Here is a 22,894-nt window from a genome sequence, read left to right as displayed (position 1 = left end):
ATTCCTTCTTGTTGTTTTGCTTTTCCTCCAAGTCTTTGAGCGCCCGATCCATCCGCTTCCTGCAAAATAGGCAGTTCCACAAGGTGAGCACAAGAACACGAATTTTACACCATGAGCTGATGAATGAAACCGCAAAGTAGGCCAGCTGAAAGCGACTGACAGCTCTGCGGAGATGTACTCGATGCGCTTCTTGACGTTGGCCTTGGCCTCAACGAGGTCCTGCTTGACCAGCACCGGTCCGATGAGTTTGTACACATTGGCCCCATCGCTCAGCAGTTCCAGCTCCTGCAGGCAGCCGCATCCACAAATCGATTTATAGCAGCTCGTATTCTAGACTTTGTGTTCTGAGTGTGACCTTAGAAACTTAGGTATTCAATATTAACTACAGAAGTTGCCACACATTTTTAAACAGATATTCTTCAATGTTGGCTTGTTGAAAAGGCATGCAATATTTTTGGCGTGCAATTAAAGAGCTGTCACATACTCATACTTTTGCAAAATATTTTTTCTTCCTTTTCACTGTTTCCTTTTAGTTAATGTTGATGTTTCCATTCATTCAATTACTACACGATTGCAATAAATACTGAAAGCACTTTGTCATCTTTCCATCTGACAGCAATGCTACAATTATTGAAATGATGATAAAAGCAAGTAGTGTATATCTGAAAGCTTCAGCCAAGTTTCTGAATTAACGCAAGATTTTAAAAACAATCCACCTGTTAGGCTTTGTAAAGATTGTTCAAGCTCCCAGCATCCCATCACTGCTTCCATTGCATGAACACGTACATGCTACTGCAACTGCTCCTTGAATGAGCAAAGGAGCAATACATAGTGCGTCTGTAATAAAAAAGGAACATATTAGAATCTGGGAACAAGAAGGCCTGGCAAAAACCCCAAATAGTAGAGATGAGAAATTGTGGTGCAGCTGTGTTCAGAACTTCGGACTGATAATCACGATTAAGATCAAGAAGTTCCTCTGTGCATACAAATTAGCCATAAAGATTAGTAGCAGCAAGAAGAAGATGGAAAGTTGCAACTCGACAAAAAAGAAGAAGGCAAGAAAGAAAAAAGAATAACACATGGTAGATAAGTACCTTCCAGATCTACAACCGAGGAATAGACCGAACCCCAGACAAAGCACTAATGGCATCCCACCTTGCACTATAACTGCCACATTTCACTCTTCAGTCTGCCCCTGAACCAGATCCACGCTCAACAGATCCACGCTCAACGTGAGCGGTCACTGCATCCACAAAGCAAAACAACAACACCGATCAATCAAACGACCTCCCAAAGGAAAACCCCAAATCGAAGCTCGTGGTACTGCGAGGAGAGCGAGTCGAGCAGGTAGAGGAGCGGCACAGCGACGCTCCTGATGTACCATAAAGGTAAATAATAAAATTAACAATTTGGTTGGTCGTTGGCATGATTTTCAGTTGGATCATAGGGTCTGCTTTGTATTCACAGTGACAACATCCTAATCTAAATAAGGAAGTATCCACCATAAGAACTTCTATTTCACATTGTGTAATTGGAAATGCATGGGCTTAGAGAAACATAGCATTCTCCAGGATGATTAATTGTACATGTATGGTAACAAAGCTTATGAATGACTGGATGAACACAATTTTCTAAACATGAGGCAAACCTGTTTGTGAATGATTGCAAGAGTGAAGAGAGTTGCAGTGACGAGCTTATTCCTCGACAGAACACCAGCAATTGCTCCAAGAGTAAGTCCAAGGCTAATGCAATTACACTGCAATACAACACCTAGTTGTCAGCCTACAAACAAAATGCAACACAAAGCACTCTGCTGGTCCACGCACTTGCCCCACCTAAATCACACACATTATTAGTGTAGTAAAACTCACCTGAAAATGGCCATGATCGATCAATACCAAGCAAGGACTGCTCAGGACCATGGCTAGCAGCCACATCCACCCCTCCCGTCTCTCCTCTCCACTAATACCGACTCCAAGTTTGATGTACGCCCACACAAACCACAAAGCAGCTGGGAAGAACACCAACAAATCTGATGACAGCACCGTCCACCGCATCAGCAACTTCTTAGCGGACCACCCTTGTCACTACATGTGCATGAACCGCCAAGGAATTCTGGCAGCTCACTGAGAAAAAACAAGCAATATTAAATGTTGGTATGCTGAAGCTAGGAAACAGCTAAAGGGAACAAGTTCAGGTGAACACAACTATGAGTACCTCGAATCTATTACTTCAAGAAGCATGCTCTGGTAGTTCAAACCAAGCACCTACACGGAAGAAACAAAAACTAATGATTGTGCTACCAAACAAGTGTCCACTAAAGGATGGTATACAATTTATGGGCCTTACATGAATCTTGGATGAAGTTTTTGGGTCAAGGAAGCCCTTCACGCTGTTCCAGATCCACTTAAATCCACTGCCAGCATTCACAACAAACATTTGGTGGAGTGTCTGCATTCATCACATATTACTTAACTGGGTCAACAGGGAAAATGCCAAGATAACATATTACCCATTGAAAAGAATAATTACCTCGGGATAATAGTCGCTACAATCTTCTGCATCCGGTGCACAAGTTCTCTTGTAGTCTTGGAGAAATTCTTAAACCCCTGAAGAAATCAATAACAATCAAACCGAATAAACTACAAACAGATATGTATTCTGTAAGCACAGCACAAACTGAACCGTTCTCATATCGCACCCTAGACGTCCAAGATGGTAGTGGTGGAGTCAATGTGCCTCTTGGCAGCCAATGTGCAGGCAGGGAACCTCTCCCTGAAGGCTCTCTCAAACTCCTGGACATGGTACTTGATGTAGCGATCCACAGAGGTGATCTGCATGAGTTTGTTGGGATCCACCATCCCTAGCTTCTCAATGTACACGGGCCGGCTTTCGCGGTCCACACCATGGTAGCCCTGAGGGTAGTAGCGCAGCACATCATCCAACTCCTCGAAAACAAAATCCTGAACGCATGGAGCAACAGAAGATTATTAGTATTGCTTGCGGTCCAGAATTGGCTCGCAGTGACCACCAACATTTACAATGCCTAGCTTGTGAGCACCCGCTTGGGTTGTAACTCATGTCACTATCATTACATCAACCATTGCTACTACTAACAACCTGAACAATTGAGAAGCAATTCCCTTTCCTAATCAGCGACATTACAACAATTCATGAGTCCCAGCAATAGCTCACCCACCACCACTGGCTCCACAGTGACCGGTCATGCCTGCTTGGCCACAGGCAGATCTTAGGCTAACCACACTGCAAGTCTACAACCAGTGTAAGAACTAATTACTAAGAACCCCATATCCAAAGCACCCCTCAACCGCAACAAATGCGCAAGCAGGAACAGGAAGGGGAAAAAGTGCAGGTAAATAACTTAAATTTACAGAAATGTAGTAGCCTTATCAGCCTTACAACACGCCGTAAGTATGCGATGGTTGTTATACAGTGAGCACAAAGGGCACCTACAAACTATGGAAACACCATTAATAATACAGTGAACATGTCTCCATCACATCTTCTGGCTTTCAGGGTGATATTAAGGCTCTGCACAAGAACCTAGCTGTCAGAGAATTGGTAAAAATTACAACTAAAACTCAACTTGTAAATTGTTTTATATGTTCATTCTATCACCCTTTTTGTTGATACCAAGCGGTTATATCAAGCGCCATAAACTGCACCAGTACTGATTCAATAATATCTTTCATTTGTCTGTATATAGCTATACCAACACCAGCATAACAAAAGGATGAGTTGCCCTGCCATGGCACAGCTCCTCTCTAATACCCTGTACTACAAGTGCTTCTTCCCATATTACGCCTTCAATGTGCTCGGTGGGCTTGACAGCGAGGGTAAAGTTTGTTGCTTTACTTTCTCACATTTATTATTTGAACACTCAAATAAGCATGTTGTGCACCTGCACAGGGTAAGGGTGTGTTTTCGCCTATGATGCAGTAGGTTCCTATGAGAGAACTATTTATAGTGCTCAGGGAACGAGATCTACTTTGATTATGCCAGTCCTGAACAATCAACTAAAATCACCAAGTCATATATTGCTCCCTGCCAGGGTAAGCCCTGCACATTTATATCTTCTGTGTGTTTCTCGCGGTGGTTCTGTTCAATGAGCACCTATTTAATCAAATTTGCATTCACAAATACAAGTGAATGGTGACTACAAATAACGCTAACAGCAGATAGCCTAAGAAATATTTTCAATGTGCACAAGATGCTGTCACACCATTGTCGGAGTCAGAGGCCATCGATCTAGTTAAGGATGTGTTTGCATCTGAACCTGAGAGAGACATCTACACTGTAAGCTGCATTTGCTCATTGCCAAAATATCGTGCCTGTTTCTCTTTTATATATAACTACTCTGTTGATCCACAAACATGCAAAATCTTTTTTTCAATATTGTAGTCAAAGTACATGCTATTTGTTCTTCCTGGGGCAGTGAGAGGATACGAGAACAATTGATCATGCAAATCCAAGAAAGTCATAAAACATGGACTGGACTGGATAAAATGGTACCTTTGCAACATAGTGAAGGAGTGGGAAATCCAATAGAAAGCTTTTCTTTGATTTTTTCCTCTGATCTCGCAAAAAAATAATAGTACTCGAACAGAGGAAATGACAAGCAGATCATTATTTCCTGAAGATGTATAGCAGGAGTGCAACTTTGTAAGTCTTCTTGATCATAATCCTTCATAAAAGTTCACGACTACAAAAAGGTGAAGTTCTTACCTGATGACCCGAGAACCTCAAATATGTGATCATCAACATTTTCATCGATCAAAGTTTGAAGTAGGGTGCAAGTATTTACATCAGATGATAGGAAATGAAAGATCAAATCTAATGTCCCTGTCTGAACTTCTAGGTTAGTAGATACAACCTATGAAAATAAGAGGTTGAACCAGAACAATTAATACTGACCAGGGGCAAATGCTAAGGAGGTTATCAAAGCTCAATACAGTAATTCCTCATTCCTTTTACAAAAAATATCTAAAGGCATCTAAAATCTGTTAACTGTGTTGAGGTCCTACCTCCATTACTGTAGCTGTAGCGAAAAGAACCCCTAGGAGCCAAAAACAGTTGGGTGTCTAGAAGCCCTCAGCTCCTATGCAATGTGCTACCTGTTTTTTTAATTTACTGCCTAGTGAAAAAATTAGAGAGAGAGAGAGTGTGAAATAGTGATATAAGCAATTTTACACAACAATAGAATGAAGTAGCTGAAAAAGTAAGGCAATCCTATTTACATGCCCTACCAGAAGAGAAAGAAGGCATCACAGAAACGAAATTAAGCTAGCAAAATATTAATTCAAAATTAAAGTTTGTATCCCATGCAATATATATAGAAAGGCAATAATATCCCAATTCATCTGTGTTGAATCCAAAATATGTGGCACAATAGCAGGATGGCATAGCTGATTTCTGAGTAAGACATGTGTCAACTGCAAACCACTTTTTCTCGTCGACATGGATCAAATTCTTGCACCTCCTTCTCGACGGTGAGCTCCTTGTGTGGCACGTTGGCGAAACAGGCGACGTCGTGGCTGGCAGGCCACGGGAATGGGGTCTGGTAGCCAACCAGCGCGGGCACCAGGCACTGCAGCCGCTCCCGCTCCCGCTCCGACGCCGGGCAGTGCCGCTCACGGTACACCAGGTGGTCCTGTGGGAACCGCAGCGACCGCTCGACGTCCTCGCACGGCGTGTACTCAAATTACTTAGCAGGGCACGTCGAGTGCCTCCGTGGCGCGGCCAAGGAGGAGGTGGGGCTTGGGAGGTGGAGGTGGATTTCAGGATGGGGTAGAGGATGCAGTGGGCCAGTGGGTTAGGGTTCAGCAGCCGACCGATGAAGAGCGGGGGCATTTCGCGGCGGGGGTTTCGCGGCGAGCGTATGGACGGCGCGCGGGCGTTTCGCGGCGGGCGTGCGGGTCGCGGCGGGCTGTGCTGGCGGTTCCTGCGGGCGTAGGGAGGCGGATTCGGCGCGGGCGTTGCGGGCTGCTCGAGGCGGAGGCGGGGGCGTGCGGCGCGGCGCGGCGGCGATGAAAACGGAGGTCGGGCAGTTGCGTGGTTATCGGGGGCGGGGGCGGTCTACACACCGCTCTTAATGTAGTACAGATATATATACTTAATAATACTAATAAAGAGGCAAAAAAATCAATTGCCTTTTCCCCGTCCGGCCCATTCTTCTGGTCCAACTGTGCTGCCACTCGCTCACTTTCGGCCCACTTGCGGCCCATTCGCTCGCCGTCCATGGCCCCGCCCCCCCTCCCCCGCTGTGGTGGCGGCGCCGCCGCTTGCAGGACCACACGCAAGCACCATCCGTCTCGCTGGCTCCGACCCGGTCCTCGTTTTCTGCCACTGCTTCATCGTCGTCACGGGCAACGGCCGCCGCAGCGATGCTCTGCGTCACCGCCAACGTCTCTCCGCGGTCTAACTCCTTACGCGGTCTACTCCTTCCGCAGTTAAGCTGAACAATTCTTTTTTGGCCTGCTGGCTTGCACAAGATGGAATGTATTCCTCCGGTGAGTTTTTTTTTTTTTTTTTACTTTGCTTTTCGGCAGCGTTGCTATCATGACCAAGGCATACCAAAATGTTGAGAGGAATGAACTGATTTCGCTCCAGGAGATCGCTAGCTGTATGCATCTTGCGGTAAGCTTTGCAGAGTTTTGGGCGTTCATGCTTCATTCGTGTCAGCGTAACCGCTTTTCTATTGTTTCTGATATTTTAAACGTTAGCTATCAAATCTCGTAGGACACCATTACTTGCCTTCGACAGTTTTCAACCATCTTCTGGTTGGAAAACTTAGCCCAGTAACTATCCGGTCTTATTTGATCCACTTCATATGTAGCATAAGGAACAAGCTGCATGCTTGAATTATTCTTGCAAATATTAGCATGCATGGTTATTGTGATTGTGACTATCTAAAAGTATCACAGTCCCTGACCTCGTATGAGTGTCATAGCATAGTATGATTACCATCTTGTGATTGCATTGGAAAGCAATGCCACTGTATCATCCATCTTTTGCACGGGCACACAACAGGCGACCGTTGAAATAAATCTTCCAGCCACAGCTCGCCTCGACGTGGGTCTTCCCAAACAGGTTGGCAGTTTTCATGAATGTATTTAAATGATGTTAATAATTTATGATCAAGGTGGTGCCTTGGTGGGCATGCCGCTTTCTGAAGCGACAGTTTAGGCGCAGCTCTGAGATGAGAAGACTTTTGCTCACGGCCTCGGCCTTGGGCCTGCCTAAGCCTAACTGAGATAAGCAAGCAAAGCCAACCAGCAGTGAGTGGTTGGTTGGCCGTTGGAGGCTACGGCGACCGTATTAACCTTCTCCAGCAGAGCACACAGCCCAAGCAAGCAGAAGCAGCTTACGACCCACGGCGCATACTGGCTGCCAGACGCATGCAATCGCCCCAGCTTCTATATAACGCCACACACCACTGCTGCCCAGCTAGCTGAGTACCAAGTGTGTGTGTGTGTGCGCGCTCTCTGTCACTTATTGTGACTGACTGACCCACCGCCGACGTTCCATTCCAGCCATGGAGCTGCTCGCCCTGCTCACCGTACTGCTGCTCGCGCACACCGCGGCATACCTGGCGTGGCAGGCCGTGTCACGCCGCCGCCGCGCGTGCTGCTACCTGCTGGACTACGCGTGCCACAAGCCCTCCGACGACCGCAAGGTGACCACCGAGACGGCGGGCGCCGTCATCGAGCGCAACAAGCGGCTGGGCCTCTCCGAGTACCGCTTCCTCCTCAAGGTGATCGTCAACTCCGGCATCGGCGAGCACACCTACTGCCCGCGCAACGTGCTGCAGGGCCGGGAGGAGAGCCCCACCCACGGCGACGCGCTGGAGGAGATGGACGAGTTCTTCGCCGACGCCGTGGCGGGGGTGCTCGCCAGGACGGGCGTGCGCGCGCGCGACGTCGACCTGGTGGTCCTCAACGTGGGCTCCTTCTCCCCGGCGCCGTCCCTGGTGTCCAGGCTCGTGCGCCGCTTCGGCATGCGGGACGACGTGATGGCGTACAACCTCTCCGGGATGGGCTGCAGCGCGGGGCTCGTCGCCGTGGACCTCGCGCGCGGCGTGATGCTGACGCGGCCGCGCACCATGGCGCTCGTCGTCACCTCCGAGTCGTGCGCGCCCAACTGGTACGTCGGCACCGACAAGTCCATGATGCTCGGCAACTGCCTCTTCCGCTGCGGCGGCGCCGCGGCGCTGCTGACCAACGACCGGGCGTTCCGGGCGCGCGCCAAGATGGAGCTGCGCTGCCTCGTGCGCGCCAACATCGGCGCGCACGACGACGCGCACGCCGCCGCCGTGCACCGCGAGGACGCCGACGGCCGCCTCGGCGTCAGCCTCAGCAAGGCGCTGCCCAAGGCCGCCGTGCGCGCCTTCACCGAGAACCTGCAGCGCCTGGCGCCGCGGATCCTGCCCGCCCGCGAGCTCGCGCGCTTCGCGTCCCGCCTCCTCCTCCGCAAGCTCCTGCCGGCGGGTACCCCGCGCAACAAGCACGCCGGCGGCAGCCCCAAGATCGACTTCAAGGCCGGCGTGGACCACTTCTGCCTCCACCCCGGCGGGACGGCGGTGATCGAGGCGGTCAGGAAGAGCCTGGGGCTCACCGCCCACGACGTGGAGCCGGCCAGGATGACGCTGCACCGGTGGGGGAACACGTCCGCGAGCAGCCTCTGGTACGTGCTCTCCTACATGGAGGCGAAGCGGAGGCTCAAGCGCGGGGACAGGGTGCTCATGGTCACCTTCGGCTCCGGCTTCAAGTGCAACAGCTGCTACTGGGAGGTGACCAGGGACCTCGCCGACGCCGGCGCGTGGGAGGACTGCATCGACCAGTACCCGCCGGAGACGCTCGTCAACCCCTACATGGACAAGTTCGGATGGGTTAACGACGTCCAGGGACAGGGGAGCGGCTTCGTATTTTAAATGTCTATTTTTTTGGAAGAAAAAAATATAACAACTCCATTATTTAATTATTAATTAACGCCACCAAATATCATTAATCCGACCAAGTTTCATCAACAAAACTTAAAATTCCTGAATTATAAAAATACTTCTTTCTTTTTTTGCGACGAGACGAGAGACAGGCGAAGGTGGGTAAAAAGAAAATGGACAAGTGTACGTACGTACGTGTATATGAAATACAAATGGCGATCGAGCGAGTTCTCTTCTGTCTGGTAGTATACAGGTATAGTAAGTATACTTGTAATTTGTAAATGTATAGTAGAGCGTGCATGAAAGAAAAAAAATATATACAAAGTGTGCTAAAGTTTTGTGAAGGAACATTTGTGCTGAAGTCTTTGTACTTGCCTTTTCATTTTGGTGCCGACCGGACTGTACGTTTGTTTACTCGCCGATGCAAACTTGTACAGTACCTGCTATACTCTCCTGCTGCTTGCTTCATCCTGCCGGCAACAGCTAGCTAGCAATAATATTTCAAACTGACATGACGAGCCGCCATTAATAACGTTGCTGCTGCTGCTGCTGCGTTGGTTGCAATGGCGACCAGAGAAAAGCTAGGTGACATGTTGAGGACGAAAGTGCATGGAGGAGGGCCTAAAGAGATTCACTATTTTGTACCTGTGGCACCGAATCATAAGCTGTACACACACAGGTGGTGGAGGGGACAGTAGTACATTTTCGCTGAAATTTGATTTTCTCCTTTTCTGCGTAAAGTTGGAGCAACCTGCATTGATATGTGATCATCCTCCCAAATCGTTAGCGTACGTAGCGACTGTAGCACCGGGCCGGCGTGAGTGCAAATGCAGGTTGCATTGATAGAGACACGGACGTACACAACTACACCCAGTCACACACAAAAAGCTTGCTTCGCTGCGGCTGCGAGGGCCGGCTGGGAACGAGCGATAGAGACAGAGAGTCAGAGACCCCATCAAACAAAGCTTCTATCTGTCTAAAGTTATGTACATACTACTCCCTCCGTTTCTTTTTATTAGTCGCTGGATAGTGCAAAAAAAACGGAGGGAGTACTTAGATACTAGATTATGGTTATTAACGCATTAGATATACTTAAAAAACCCCTTCATACAACTCAATGTATCTAAGTCTTATATCTTATTCACTACTAGAATCTCTCAATATACAACTTATTTATGTGGGTTGTATAGCTAAAACCATATCTAGACTTAGGTAGTGTTTGGTTGAGGAGTTAAGTAGAACGGAGCCGTTCCATCCCTGATTCTAGGAACGGAGCCGCTCTGTTCTGTGTTTGGTAATCTGGAACGGAGCGGCTCTGTTTTTTGTTTGGTTGCAGAGTGAACGGAACGGAGCGGGATGGGAACGGAGCGGCTCCGTCCGGTTGATTTTTTGGAGCGGAATGGTTCCGGATCTGAGGAGAATATTCTCTAATTGGAGTCATTCTGTTCTAGTTACTTTATAAACAAACAACAGCAAAACTAGGACAGAACGGCTCCGTTGTACTTGGCTTTTCAACCAAACACTACCTTAGAGAACTGTGTTATATACGTTCTTCACTAAGATACTTTCTGTTATGTTTTTTCGCACTTATCCTATTGATACCGCTTAAGATATAGGACATTTACATGAGTTGTGACTAATTGCTAGTGCAAGCAAGCTTCATCCAATCTGAGGCAGAAGGCGGCGGCACCACTGTGCTTCTGCTTCAGCAGAGGGGTCCCGTCCCGTTGGCATGCATGCATGATACAGCACCTCCCACCCGGCCCAATCATGGCAACAGTGTACGGACGTACTATACTATACCTGCGATGCGAGCACCGCAATCAGGACTAGCTAGGCCAATATATACTGTTGCAAATAGGAGTAGCTACATATCCAGGCCAGGCACCTCGTCAGCAGGGGTAAAACAACCCCGCGCGCGATGTCTGTCGTCTGGCGTGTCCTGCCTGCACTGCATGGGCGTCATCGTCAAGGTGACACCCGCGCCCGCGGTTCGGTGGAACACGCGCGCGGCGGCGTCCTCCGCATCTGCTGCTTCGCGGTGCTTCTTCTTCGCAATCGCATGATGGGAGGTTGGGAACACGGGACGGGAGTGAACACGGCATGCAGTAGTACTTGTCTTGACCTCTCGCGCAATAAAATTGCCCAGGACTTCCAACTCCATCCCAGCACGCACGTGATTGCTCTTATACACGCACGTCGCGCTAGACGGCTCGGCATGGCAACTTGCCCTGGCCCAGATATCGGTTGCAGCTCAGCATTCTCATCGGCGGCTGGAAAGCGATCTCAGCTTAACAGTATTGTACTGGCGCGCCACTAGAAGTCATTTTAAGACGCGTTTCTGCACTTGTGGGTCAGATTTCATGTGCTAAATTGATTGCAGTCAGAGACTAACGTCACCGGATATGAGCTGTTTTTTTTTATCAAAACACAGTGCCACGAGTATGACAGGTTAGCGAGTATCACCTGCACGACTTCACCAATCGCCATTACCTTATACAGTTACGGCCGAACTAACTAACTAACTAGAAATGTGTTCCAAGCTAGCATAGCAACTTTTCTGCCAACGCCGCAAAGAATTCAGATGAGAACCAACCATAAACGTTCTCTGCTTGAGCTCATTATTTGTATCAAGAAAGTCCACGGTCTCATTATTTTCGGTGTGTTGCCATGAAAAAAACAACTTATTCCTTCAATATACATGGTTCCAGTTCCAATGACGTAAAAATTACCAACGTGATGAAACCAGAGTATTTGTCCGGTGTAACATTTCCCCAGAATACCAATTTCTTGCTTACAAGTTCGTCTTTGGCTTGGATGTCGGGCTCAAGCGCCTCGTCACGGTGCGCATGGTCACGAACTCTTCAGCAGCGGAAGGGTGGATTCCGACCTGAAAAGCCAACAGAAGCATAATACACCATTAGGCGAAAAGATATCAGCAGCTGCTTTACTTCAAGAGGTCTCTTTAGACGAACATACAGTGCTGTCGAAGTCTGCTTTGGTGGCTCCACATTTAACCGCAATAGCGATGCCCTGGATCATGCCAAAGCTCAATCATAAGATAACAACGAACAAAGGAAGAGAAAAATTACCCAGATAGTTGTACATATGCTTTACCTGGATAATTTCAGGTGCGTCTGGTCCACACATGGATGCACCAAGTACTTTGTCAGTTTCAGCATCAACTACCAGTTTCATGATAGTCTTCTCCTGGCGCCTGAAAACATAGACCGAATTACAAACTTCTATAGGAGATATAGAAACTACAAAGCAGAGCGCATGACTGAAGAAAACAGGGAACAGTCAGATCTTTGGATGTGGTACAAGACATATATGTCAGAGCTCACAGGGTGTAAGCCTGCAAATGGAGCAGACAAGAAAATCTAACAGGCATGCTCTACTATGCTTACTTGGATATGCTGTTCTTCATTGGGTTGAATGATGAGATGAAAACAAGAATATCACCATTAGCTTCCTCCAAGGCCTGTTCTTCGCTGAGGCCCACTACAGATAGTGGTGGAATGCTATTGAAAATAACAGAGAACCAAGTTATTACAGGATGATCGATGATTAAGGAGGAAAGCATATATTCTTAAAAGAACACCTCTCTGAATATTTGCGTCAACTATAACATGACGCCTCATAGAACAAGTACAACTCAGAGAGCCCAAAACAGCTGAAAATTTATGCTACCAATTTTCCAACGTTACTAGTTGTTATTTTGAGACGTTTAGACATGTCCAAAGAAGACGTCTAGAGACACCGGTGCGTAGTGGATCCTATACACGATAGTAATGGGAAAAGAGAGAAAGACTAAAGTTAACGTGGGATGAGAGATACTAAAAAAGACTTGAAATGATGAAATATACACCAAAAAAATGGCCTTGAATAGGGGTGCGTGAAAATTAGCTATTCATGTGGCAGAACCTTGGTTTGTGTCTTCCGTAGGGTTTCAACTCTATCATACCCTAACTTGCTTGGGACTAAAAGGCCTTATTTGTTGTTGTATTAGTTGTTGTTTATTGTTTCAGGCTTTCAGCAACATGGACTTAGAAGTGTTAAACTAATACCAAAAAAACTACAGAGGCAGAAACAAGTAAACCACCAGCATTTTCCCATGTTATCAGTTAAATATTTCAGCAACGGGTTTAGAAGAAAATGAGTACAAAAAATCTACACAGAGAACCAGAAACATGCAAACACCTGTGATGCCAAGTAAACCACAGGTGCTTCGTTGAAAGAACTATTAAACAAAAAATATGCAATCTAGTTTGACTAAAACTGCAATCATTGTGCTGCAAACTGTAAAGCATATGTGCAACCATGCAACTTGGCTGGATTAGAAAGATGCAAACAACACCATTCAACTGAAAGTGAATAAGATTGTGTGACTAACGAGAAAACAGCACAAGGAACATCTCTGTGATCAGGCTTAACTTGCTGGCCACCAAACACAGTTTTCTGCAGTTGAAAGTGTGAAAAGGGTAAGGAACTACCAGTTACAAAGAACTAAAGCGATCTCTACTGCAACCACTTACAGCAAAGCAAGTTGCCTCCATCAATGCAACAGGTGTTAAATTAATCCGGTTTGTTACATCACCCACAGCCCATACACTAGGAGCAGAAGTACGAGAATATTCGTCAACCTAAATAGACAACATTGAAACAAACATTTAAATTACTCAAAATAAACTGAAACTTGTGTTAGTGATAAATTCAACTTCCCAATACAATCTCAATCAGATTTATCGGTGGACAGGTGTAAATACGCCCCACAGGCAAAGAAGAGAAAGCTAGGGAAGAAAGAAAAGATAACCTTGATGGCTCCAACCCGGTCAATCTCAACGCCTGCAGCTTGCAAGTTCAGTCTCTGGGAGTTTGGTGTGCGCCCTGCAACCAATTAAATACAAGGCATGGATATAGTATTAAACTAAAAATACTGGGTTCCATGTATTGCAATAAATATGAAAGCAAATAAGAAAATAAACATTTATCTACAAATATTTTATTTCGTATTTCTTGTTGTGGTAAACCTTAGAAGCATTGTAGGAGACACCCAACTCCTCTGAACAAAGATACCAAATTGCCAAGGAAGACTACAGTCCAAAACTGGACGTCTAAGCAACTGTATTTATGCAACAAAGATAAAATTCAACTACCGAGATATCCCAAATACCTGTCGCAAATAGGACAACATCTGCAATGAGCTCTTCTCCTTTATCAGTTACAACTTTTATTCCGTCAGCCGTTTTACTCAACTGGTTAAAATAAAATGAAACTGACCCAACTTAGAACTTATGTTTAGAAATCAAAATGCACTGTTGTACTTCAGTAAAAATCACCTCAGAGAGATTTGTCCCTGGATGCAACTTGATTCCCCTTCCCTCAAGGTTGCTTGCAACAATAGCTCTCATCTCATCATCAAAACCTCTGCAAGTGAGTTTGTTAATAATGGTATGCCCATATTTCCTGTCCACATCAATCATAGCAACAAGCTTCCTGTTTCTAAACTTGAAAGTATCATACAATCAGCACATGACATACTACTCCATCCATCTTGATCTGCGCGTACGTAAAAAGATAGAACCAAATTTGATCTACACATTGCATATGGAACAGCAGAAGCCAGTTGCATCTCAAGTGGGAGTTGCATGATGCTTCGGTTAGCATGCAGGACAAAAAAATGCCATACCTATCCCAATTGGTCTGCAGCAAAAACGCAGCTAGTTTCCTGTGGAGTAATGGTTTTACGGAGGAGATTATGTACTCCTTGGCAAGGTTAAAAAACCACTAGGTGCTCTCTAAGCGGTGACCCTCCGCCTAGGCATTGCCATATACACACATGTACTCTAAAGAAAGGGCCTAGTGGGCCAAGCTTTGAAGAGAAAGGGCCATAAAATTACAGCCAAATCCCAAATCTGAACAACACCATCTCCAAGCTTCCCACTGCCACATTATCCTTCGCTGGCTTGCTCTCTCCTGGTATACCCTGCTCGGTCACCCCGCCTGTGCCCTCTGCCGTCGCCTGCCCCAACCGGATCACGCACACCCACACCAATGTCACCCAATGTCCCCTGCACCGCTTCTCAATGTCTCCAGCTCCCCACCTCCCCATCGTGGCCAGAGCAGATCTGCTTGTGGAAGACACCAGAAATGACATGTCCACCCACCTTACGTCACATACGCATGAGTGGTGCCACCAACGCCCCCTAGGTCTGCAGTACCCCCGCTGCCCAACGCGCAAGTCAGGGACAATTCTAGCAGTGGGACGGATGGGGCTCCAGCCCCCCTATCGCTCCCGAGCCCATAGAGCCCCTCATAATTTTTTTCCTGGCTCCATCCCTGCGCATAAGCACAACTAGGAGAGTGCAGAATAGCACCTTGGCGAACACATATCCTTCATCCCAGTGCTTACTTATTATAATACACAGATCAAAGATGGATGGAGGGATAATTGCCTGCTAGGCAGTGTGTTATCAGATATGCAAGTCCAGGTTTCAAAAACAAGACAGACCATTTGCACTCCTTAGCTGAAAAACAAAAACAACACACGTGCGCACTGGCCCATTAAAATACTATTCACAGAGTTCTTTAAAAAAAACAAAAGGACTCAACCAGAGGGAGAGATGTCCCCCCCAACTTTGCCCTTACGGCCAGCCTTTGAACCTGTACTGGTGACAGACCGATAGGGGTTTCTCGACCTCTGGGCTTCAACGGTCTAACCAATGCAACTCAAGAGAAGTTGGTTCTGTGGTCTCCTTCATGTGCAGAACATAATGATGGAATCAATGCATGGTTTTTGGCATTATTATATCACAAATTTCACTGTAATGTCACAGCAGTTGAATCCATAAAAAAGAGTTAAATGCACCAGCGCCCCCTGAACTTGTCAAGGGATAAGTGGCATCCATGAACTTTGAAAATGCATTTTTAGGTCTTTGATCTTGTTAAGTGACACACCGCAGTGATCAGTATGATCCAAAAATAAACCTAAGATGCACCAAATTTGTAAGTTTAAGAATATGTGGTACGCCGCCGCTGCACATGAAGACTGATTATAGTCCAGACTGTCCTGTCTTTTTTGGTGCATATATAAGGAGTGGACCTCTATCCTTAAAGAAGCTCGGCAGACAACACTTTCAGTCATTCATTGATAAAATTGCACATCGTCTTCCCTGCTGGAAAGCTGATCTGTTGACTAGAGCTGGAAGACTGATTACAGTCCAGACTGTCCTGTCTTCAATGAATATCTACTTAATGATGGCCATGGACCTTCCTTCTTGGGTTTTCAAAGCAATTGACAAGATCAGAAGGAATTTCCTGTGGAGAGGGAGGAAAGAAGCTTTGGGAGGACATTGCTTGGTAGCTTGGAACAAGGTTACAAGGCCAAAAGAATTTGGAGAATTGGGCTCTTAGATTACGCTGGCTCTGGCTGGAAAAAACCGATACTGGCAGACCTTGGGCATCCTTTAAAATAAATGCTCATCCTTCAGTTAAGGCCTTCTTCTCGGTAGCAATCTCCTCGGTGGTGGGCAACGGCAGAAACACTTTGTTTTGGACAGATAATTGGATCGATGGCCAAAGTCTATGTCAGCTGGCCCCTCATTTGGTCCAGATGGTCTCTTCTAGGGCTAGAATGAGGAATGTCCACGATGCCCTCATCTCAAGGAGCTGGGTCCATGATATTAGAGGAGCTATCACTGTAAATGTTTTGTCTGACTTCCTCAAGGTTTGGGACCTCACTACAGACTGGGTCTTAACACCAGATCAGGAGGATAAGCATAGCTGGAGGCTTTCAAGCTCAGGTTTATATTCGGCCAAATCGGCATATACCGGTTTCTTTCTTGGAGCAACAACTTTTAAACCCTGGAAAAGGATTTGGAAATCATGGGCTCCAAATAAATGCAAGTTCTTCATGTGGCTCGTGGCCCACGATCGCTGCTGGACAGCAGATCGACTAGCAAAAAGAGGACTGCCTCACCCTCAATTTTGTATACTTTGTGACCAAGAGGAAGAAACGACAAACCACTTGCTGGTTTCCTGTGTTTTCTCTCGGGCTGTCTGGTTTCAGATGATGAAATCTGTTGGGTTGCAGCATCTTGCTCCTAACCCTGCGTGCTCCTCCTTTGAAGATTGGTGGGAAGGGGTTGCTGCATTTTCTGCTGGTCTAGTAAACAAAGGGCTGCACAAGGGCTTGAACTCTTTGATCATTATTGGTGCTTGGGCCATCTGGAATCACCACAATAGCTGTGTTTTTAATGGTGTGCAGCCTAGTCAAAGCATGGTCATCAATTGGGTCAAGGAGGAGGCTCATCTCTGGTATAGGGCTGGAGCCAGGGATTTATCTAACATCCTTATGCTCCAGTAATTTCAGTGGGTATTCTTTAATTTGAGTCTCCATGGTCACGGGAGTAGATGTCTTTTGTTGTTGTTGATGTTAATTCTCTCCTTCTCCCTATAGCCTAGTGTTTGTGGGTTCGTGTGGAGTTGTACGAGGTTTCCTTGCCTCACCCTTTCTTCTTAATATATTGATACGCAGCTCTCCTGCGTTTTCGAAAAAAAAAAAGTTCAATGACCTAGAAATGCATTTTTAAAGTTCGTGGACCTAAATTACATCCCTTGACAAGTTCTGAGGCCACTGGAGCATTTAACTCTTAAAAGTTAAAAAACACCCGACTTGGGGGTAAGAGAGCCCCTCGGCATTACATTAAGAAGTCAAGCAGGTCGAGAAAAACCAGTAAACCACGAACCCATGCCCCACCCAATACACAGCGGCACCGTAGACTATGTGAGAACAACCGCGACCGGGGTCGGTCCTTCGACCTTTGCTTTGGCGTAGGACAGACAAGGAGATTTTTTAACCACAGCCTGAAATTCCCTCCTGTGGAGAGTCGAACTCAGGACCCGAGAAGTGCTACTCAGGCCACATAACCAACTCAGGTAGAAGAGCAAAAAAACAGTTTTTGGACTTTTTATTTCTACTAATCACGGAACATAGGCTAACATTTCAAATCGACACTATTAATATGGCTGTTCAAAAATGCATCAATGTACAATATGGGCAGAGGACAGGTTGTCCAGTCTAGTTATGTTCACTACCAGGATTGATAATAAATTACCCGAATGCAAACAGAAGTAGAGCATGATATAACCAGAATGCAAGAATAAAAGAGTATTACTTGAACAAGAAGCTGTGCTAGCCATTAAAGAATTAGTAAGAGAAGCGATTCCCGAAAATTAATTACAAACCTTAGAGGAAGATCTCTTCGATAAAACAAATCTACTTCAGCACCCATCCCCCTCCAGATAGAAGCAAATTCAACAGCAATATATCTGCATTATTTGGTCACATGAACAAAGGTATGTAAGAGAATTGGAGCAACAACACAATGTATCTTTAAAGTAGCACACAGTACTCTACCCGCCACCCAGGATTACAGCGCGCTTTGGAAGCTCCTCCAAGCTCAAGGCCTCATCAGAAGTAATAGCCAGATCCTGAAAAAAGACAGATTGTTTTCACTAGTTTTTAACAATAATTCACCAGATGAATGAAGGACAAAATGAAAACGAACAAAGGCCAAAACATAACAAATATGATATGCAGTATGCTTCCTTAGATAAAAGCTAATGTTTGGCTCACTCAATACAGTTCAAGAAAGAAGCACTGTGCAAGAGCAAATTCAAACATGCAGTGTGTAATTAAGCATATTGGAAATCCGAACAATCACCCATCTTCAGCATCAATCAGCTAGAAAATAAACAAGTATTAATGGAATCAAACTGTGCAAGTTTTAGTGACAAGGTAGGTGGGGAATTTTACAAACCTTTCCAGGTATGTTGACACGTTGAGCACGGCTACCAGTCGCGATCAAAATGTGCTTCGCTGTATACCTTTGCTTTGAACCATCAGGCTGGCTAACTTCAACAGTATGAGCATCAACTAGACTGCCTGCCCCTTCAATCATTGTCACACCGGCACTGGTAAGGATCCTCTGATACACACCATTTAATCTAACAATTTCTTTAGTCTGAAGAGAAGAAGAAAAAATTAGGACCTTGGGCAATATGATATTCCTTCAGGGTCAGCAGTTGCGGAGAACATGCTCACAGTCATGGTAGAGATTTAAACATGACCTTATTTTCCAATAGCGTTTTCCAATTGAAGTTAATATCTCCGTTAATCTCCCACCCAAAATTCTTCGAATCCTGCATTTGTAACAAAACTACAGTTCACATACAATCTACAATCAAGGCAAGTGTGTCCTTAGATTCCATGATAGCCACTTCAGAACCATTTTGGATACCCACATTAGTTCTATCATAATAAGACAGTAACATGACTAACCTCAAATTCTCCACGGAATGATGCACCATACACGAGTATCTTTTTAGGTACGCAACCACGTATCACGCAACTAGGACAATAATAAAATCATTATGAACATGTCGATTTAGAATGTAGTTAATATACCAAGCAGAATAGCTGCATGTTTTGAGTAAGCACGAGAAATGCACGAAAACAACTAGGAGATGCTTACGTCCCACCATGTCCTCCTAGCCACTCTGAGCTGATGGGGTGGAATGGGAGCTCACAAATCGCAACCTGCCAGAAATCCCACAAGGAGTCAAAAAGACAAGAAGCAACAGACCCGACCATTGTAGGACACCAAACACATGATACGATTGTTATTGCGTTGCAGGGCGATATATGAAAAGGGGAGGCCCTACAAAGTACAAACACCCAGCCGAGGAACACCTCACTCTGAGCCGTTGACATCCTATGAACTGCATCCAATTCCACGCGGTTTGGAACATAATAATCCACACACCACGGAACTCCATTATTCAACCGCCCAGCCAGCCGCAGGGTCGAGCCAGCCGTCAGCGGCAGGCGGCAGCCATCTAATCCTATACCCCCTTCCCCCCAGGGGAGCAGCAGGCAGCGCGTGCGGGGCGCCGACCATGGAAGTGGCAGCCGGTGGGGCTAGCAGGGGAATGGAAGCGGCGGAACCGCGGATAGAGCAGCGAGGCGACAGTAGATGGGCTCGGGTATCACGGCTAGGAGGCATCACGTCAGGCATAGGAGCTGGTGGGGTGTGGGGAAGCAACGAACCTTAGCTCCGAAGGAGGCGGCGGTGCGAGAGCCGCGAACGCCGCCGCTGCCCGCCCCGATGACGAAGAGATCGTAGTCATAGTGCCCACCATCCGCGACGGCCGCCACCTCCCCGTCGATGAGCATCTTCCTCGCCATGGATGGATTCCCAACGCCCGCGAAACGAAACAAAACCCTAGGTCGAGCGCGCAATTCAACGCCGCAGGAGGAAATCTGGCCTCAGCAGAACCGCGGGGACAAACGAGCCAGAAATTTCGCCGGCGCAAATAATACGAAGCTGTTCCGCTCGAAATATGCACCTGAGATCCTGATGAGTGATGACACGGAAGGCTTCGTCACCGGTGCTTCCGGCTTCCGGCGCTCGCACCGTATGTATGTCACCTGCGGGTCGCGGTCGCGATTGCGGTTCTGCCTCGCCTCCTCTTGAGTTCAAACTCTGTCAGTAGAGCACACCTCTGCTTGCAGGTGCAGCGCACCTTCCCACCGCATTTTACACAAAAAGTCCCTCTGCGCAGCCTTGCCACTTGCCAGCTCTGCCCCGGTCTTCCATTCCCGTCCCAGCCCACCCCTGGTCATACACGCTGCGCTGGTGTGCTGGCGCGATCCGACGGCGGCAAGGGAGGGCGCAAGATCGCATCACCAGTGACGTCCCCCGGATCTCCTGTGGATTTTGCGATTCGGCACCGTGCTGATGTTCCTCCTGTTCAACTTTGATTTGTCTGGCGACCACGTGTGAAGTGGAAGGCAGCAAGTCTGAACCCGTATCGGTCGCGTTCATTACTGCTGCACTAGTTGCCGAACCAACTCTGCAACTGCAAGGCATGATGCTTTGCTGTCTACCTGTTTGCCGTGGTTCTTGTTAGCAGAGGCATGGCAGATACAACTTCCGTAGAGTATAAAATCCTTTGTTCACTTTTATAGGACTGAATTCTGAATCTTCGAATCTCACATGCACAAGGAATATAACTGTCCTCTTATATTATGCATAACAATATTGAAACTTAACAAGAAACAACGTTGGGGTGGTGGCGCAGTTGGCTAGCGCGTAGGTCTCATAGCTTATGATTTGAGTGATCCTGAGGTCGAGAGTTCGAGCCTCTCTCACCCCAATATTTTTTTGTCGTTTTCACTTGTTTGATTTTGTTTACTTAAAATTAAAAATGTTACCAACTGCGTCATGGTTCTAACATGACACGGTCTTCTCCGCTCCTTTTAAAACTTCTCAAAAATTGACGTCGTCTTAACTTTGTTATATATTAGATGTCATCACTACAAGAGAAATATGTTAGAAAACTATAATATTTAAATAATTGTTGATCAAGAATAACAATATTTTATATAGAATAAAGCTAATATAACACGTAAAAAGTAATAGAGGAAACATCTGATAACATGCGTGATGATTTTAAAATTGCCACTATCCTCTTTCAAGATTCTATTTATATCTTGTAGTATAGTTTTTTCTATGTTATATTTCTAACTTATAACATATACTAATAAAAAGAGAACCATCGTACTTCTATACGTAGTTGTTTGATAGTTCTAAAATAAGAGTTCATTTTGCGTCTATAACTGCATCAATTGGAACTACTCTATCATATCTTCTTGGCATCATGATTCATGCGATAACCTGTCGTCGAACTATGAGAGGAGCTCCTCTCGTAGGACGTCTCACAGACACTGCGAGGAGAGACGCCATGCATCTTTGTCGCGGTAGGGTATTACCATAGCTCCACCATAGCAACACAATCGTGGAGCTCCAACAAGATCCTATTACGTTTATCACTTGCATGAGAGTTTTTTTCTATAACTGTGTCCATCAAAACTACTACATCATACATTCTTAGCATCATGATTAATGCGACAAACCTGTTGTCGAACTACGAGAGGAGCTCCTCACGTCTCACAGACACTGCGAGGTGAGACGCCATGCACCGTTGAAAGTCGCCTAGAGAGGGGATGAATAGGGCGAAACTGAAATTTACAAAGTTAATCACAACTACAAGCCGGGTTAGCGTTAGAAATATAATCAAGTCCGCGAGAGAGGGTGCAAAACAAATCGCAAGCAAATAAGGAGTGTGACACGTGGATTTGTTTTACCGAGGTTCGGTTCTCGCAAACCTACTCCCCGTTGAGGTGGTCACAAAGACCGGGTCTCTTTCAACTCTTTCCCTCTCTCAAACGGTCCCTCGGACCGAGTGAGTTTCTTCTTCTCAATCAAACGGGAACAAAACTTCCCCGCAAGGGTACCACACAATTGGTGCCTCTTGCCTTGGTTACAATTGAGTTGATCGCAAGAAAGAATCAAAGAAGAAAGCAATCCAAGCGTAAGAGCTCGAAATAACACAAGCAAATCTCTCTCACTAATCACTAAGGTGTTGTGTGGTTGGAGAGGATTTGATCACTTGGGTGTGTCTAGAATTGAATGCTAGAGCTCTTGTAAGTGGTTGAAGTAGGAAAACTTGGATGTCTTGAATGTGGGGTGGTTGGGGGTATTTATAACCCCAACCACCAAACTAGCCGTTTGGTGGAGGTTGTCTGTCGGATGGTGCACCGGACAGTCCGGTGCACACCGGACAGTGTCCGGTGCGCCAGCCACGTCACCAGGCCGTTGGGTTCCGACCGTTGGAGCTCTGACTGTTGGGCCCGCCTGGATGTCCGGTGGCACACCGGACATGTACTGTAAAGTGTCCGGTGCGCCACTTCGCGCGTGCCTGACTTCTGCGCGCACTGGCGCGCAATTAATGTTGTAGCAGGTGACCGTTGGCGCCGAATAGTCGTTGCTCTGCTGGCTCACCGGACAGTCCGGTGTGCACCGGACA

At 46.5% G+C, this 22,894-nt stretch overlaps 2 protein-coding genes, 1 long non-coding RNA gene and 1 other non-coding gene across 4 annotated transcripts; 2 read left to right on the top strand and 2 right to left on the bottom strand.

The window, feature by feature from the left end:
- Window positions 1–14: 14 nt before the first annotated feature.
- On the bottom strand, window positions 15–271 carry LOC109939600 (uncharacterized). The gene is made up of 2 exons (XR_002262099.2): window positions 161–271; window positions 15–59 (listed from the first exon to the last, which is right to left on the bottom strand). It is a non-coding gene; the product is annotated as an uncharacterized lncRNA (long non-coding RNA).
- Window positions 272–6,315: 6,044 nt separating this feature from the next.
- Window positions 6,316–9,320, top strand: LOC100501504 (uncharacterized). The gene has a single exon (XM_020538740.2). The coding sequence runs from the start codon at window positions 7,556–7,558 to the stop codon at window positions 8,948–8,950; it is 1,395 nt and encodes a 464-aa protein (XP_020394329.1). The 5' UTR covers window positions 6,316–7,555; the 3' UTR covers window positions 8,951–9,320.
- Window positions 9,321–11,545: 2,225 nt separating this feature from the next.
- Window positions 11,546–20,509, bottom strand: LOC100273659 (uncharacterized). Its single transcript, NM_001148073.1, has 17 exons — window positions 20,372–20,509; window positions 20,073–20,247; window positions 19,498–19,562; window positions 19,305–19,374; window positions 19,094–19,165; window positions 18,784–18,987; window positions 18,381–18,454; window positions 18,209–18,292; window positions 14,302–14,389; window positions 14,136–14,217; window positions 13,776–13,849; window positions 13,498–13,605; window positions 13,356–13,420; window positions 12,370–12,483; window positions 12,077–12,176; window positions 11,939–11,992; window positions 11,546–11,849 (listed from the first exon to the last, which is right to left on the bottom strand). Exons 2-17 carry the CDS (start codon window positions 20,208–20,210, stop codon window positions 11,754–11,756), a joined length of 1,488 nt encoding a protein of 495 aa, NP_001141545.1. The 5' UTR covers window positions 20,211–20,247; window positions 20,372–20,509; the 3' UTR covers window positions 11,546–11,753.
- A 582-nt stretch (window positions 20,510–21,091) lies between these two features.
- On the top strand, window positions 21,092–21,181 carry TRNAM-CAU (transfer RNA methionine (anticodon CAU)). Its single transcript is given in 2 exon segments — window positions 21,092–21,129; window positions 21,146–21,181. It is a non-coding gene; the product is annotated as a tRNA-Met (tRNA).
- The last annotated feature ends 1,713 nt before the right edge of the window (window positions 21,182–22,894 follow it).

The sequence above is a fragment of the Zea mays genome, chromosome 5 (assembly GCF_902167145.1).
Source record: "Zea mays cultivar B73 chromosome 5, Zm-B73-REFERENCE-NAM-5.0, whole genome shotgun sequence".
NCBI lineage: Eukaryota > Viridiplantae > Streptophyta > Magnoliopsida > Poales > Poaceae > Zea > Zea mays.
This window is presented reverse-complemented; position numbering and strand designations above follow the sequence as displayed.

What these genes read in the sequence shown, in the direction of transcription:
- LOC100501504 (XM_020538740.2), top strand. Translation starts at nt 7,556, where the DNA reads ATGGAGCTGCTCGCCCTGCTCACCGTACTGCTGCTCGCGCACACCGCG.
- LOC100273659 (NM_001148073.1), bottom strand. Translation starts at nt 20,210, where the DNA reads ATGGCGAGGAAGATGCTCATCGACGGGGAGGTGGCGGCCGTCGCGGAT. An exon ending in GTTCCTTGTGCTGTTTTCTC is followed by an intron (nt 12,484 to 13,355) that starts GTTAGTCACACA and finishes TATTTTCAATAG; the next exon opens with CATTCCACCACTATCTGTAG. An exon ending in ACGCACCTGAAATTATCCAG is followed by an intron (nt 11,993 to 12,076) that starts GTAAAGCATATG and finishes GGCATGATCCAG; the next exon opens with GGCATCGCTATTGCGGTTAA.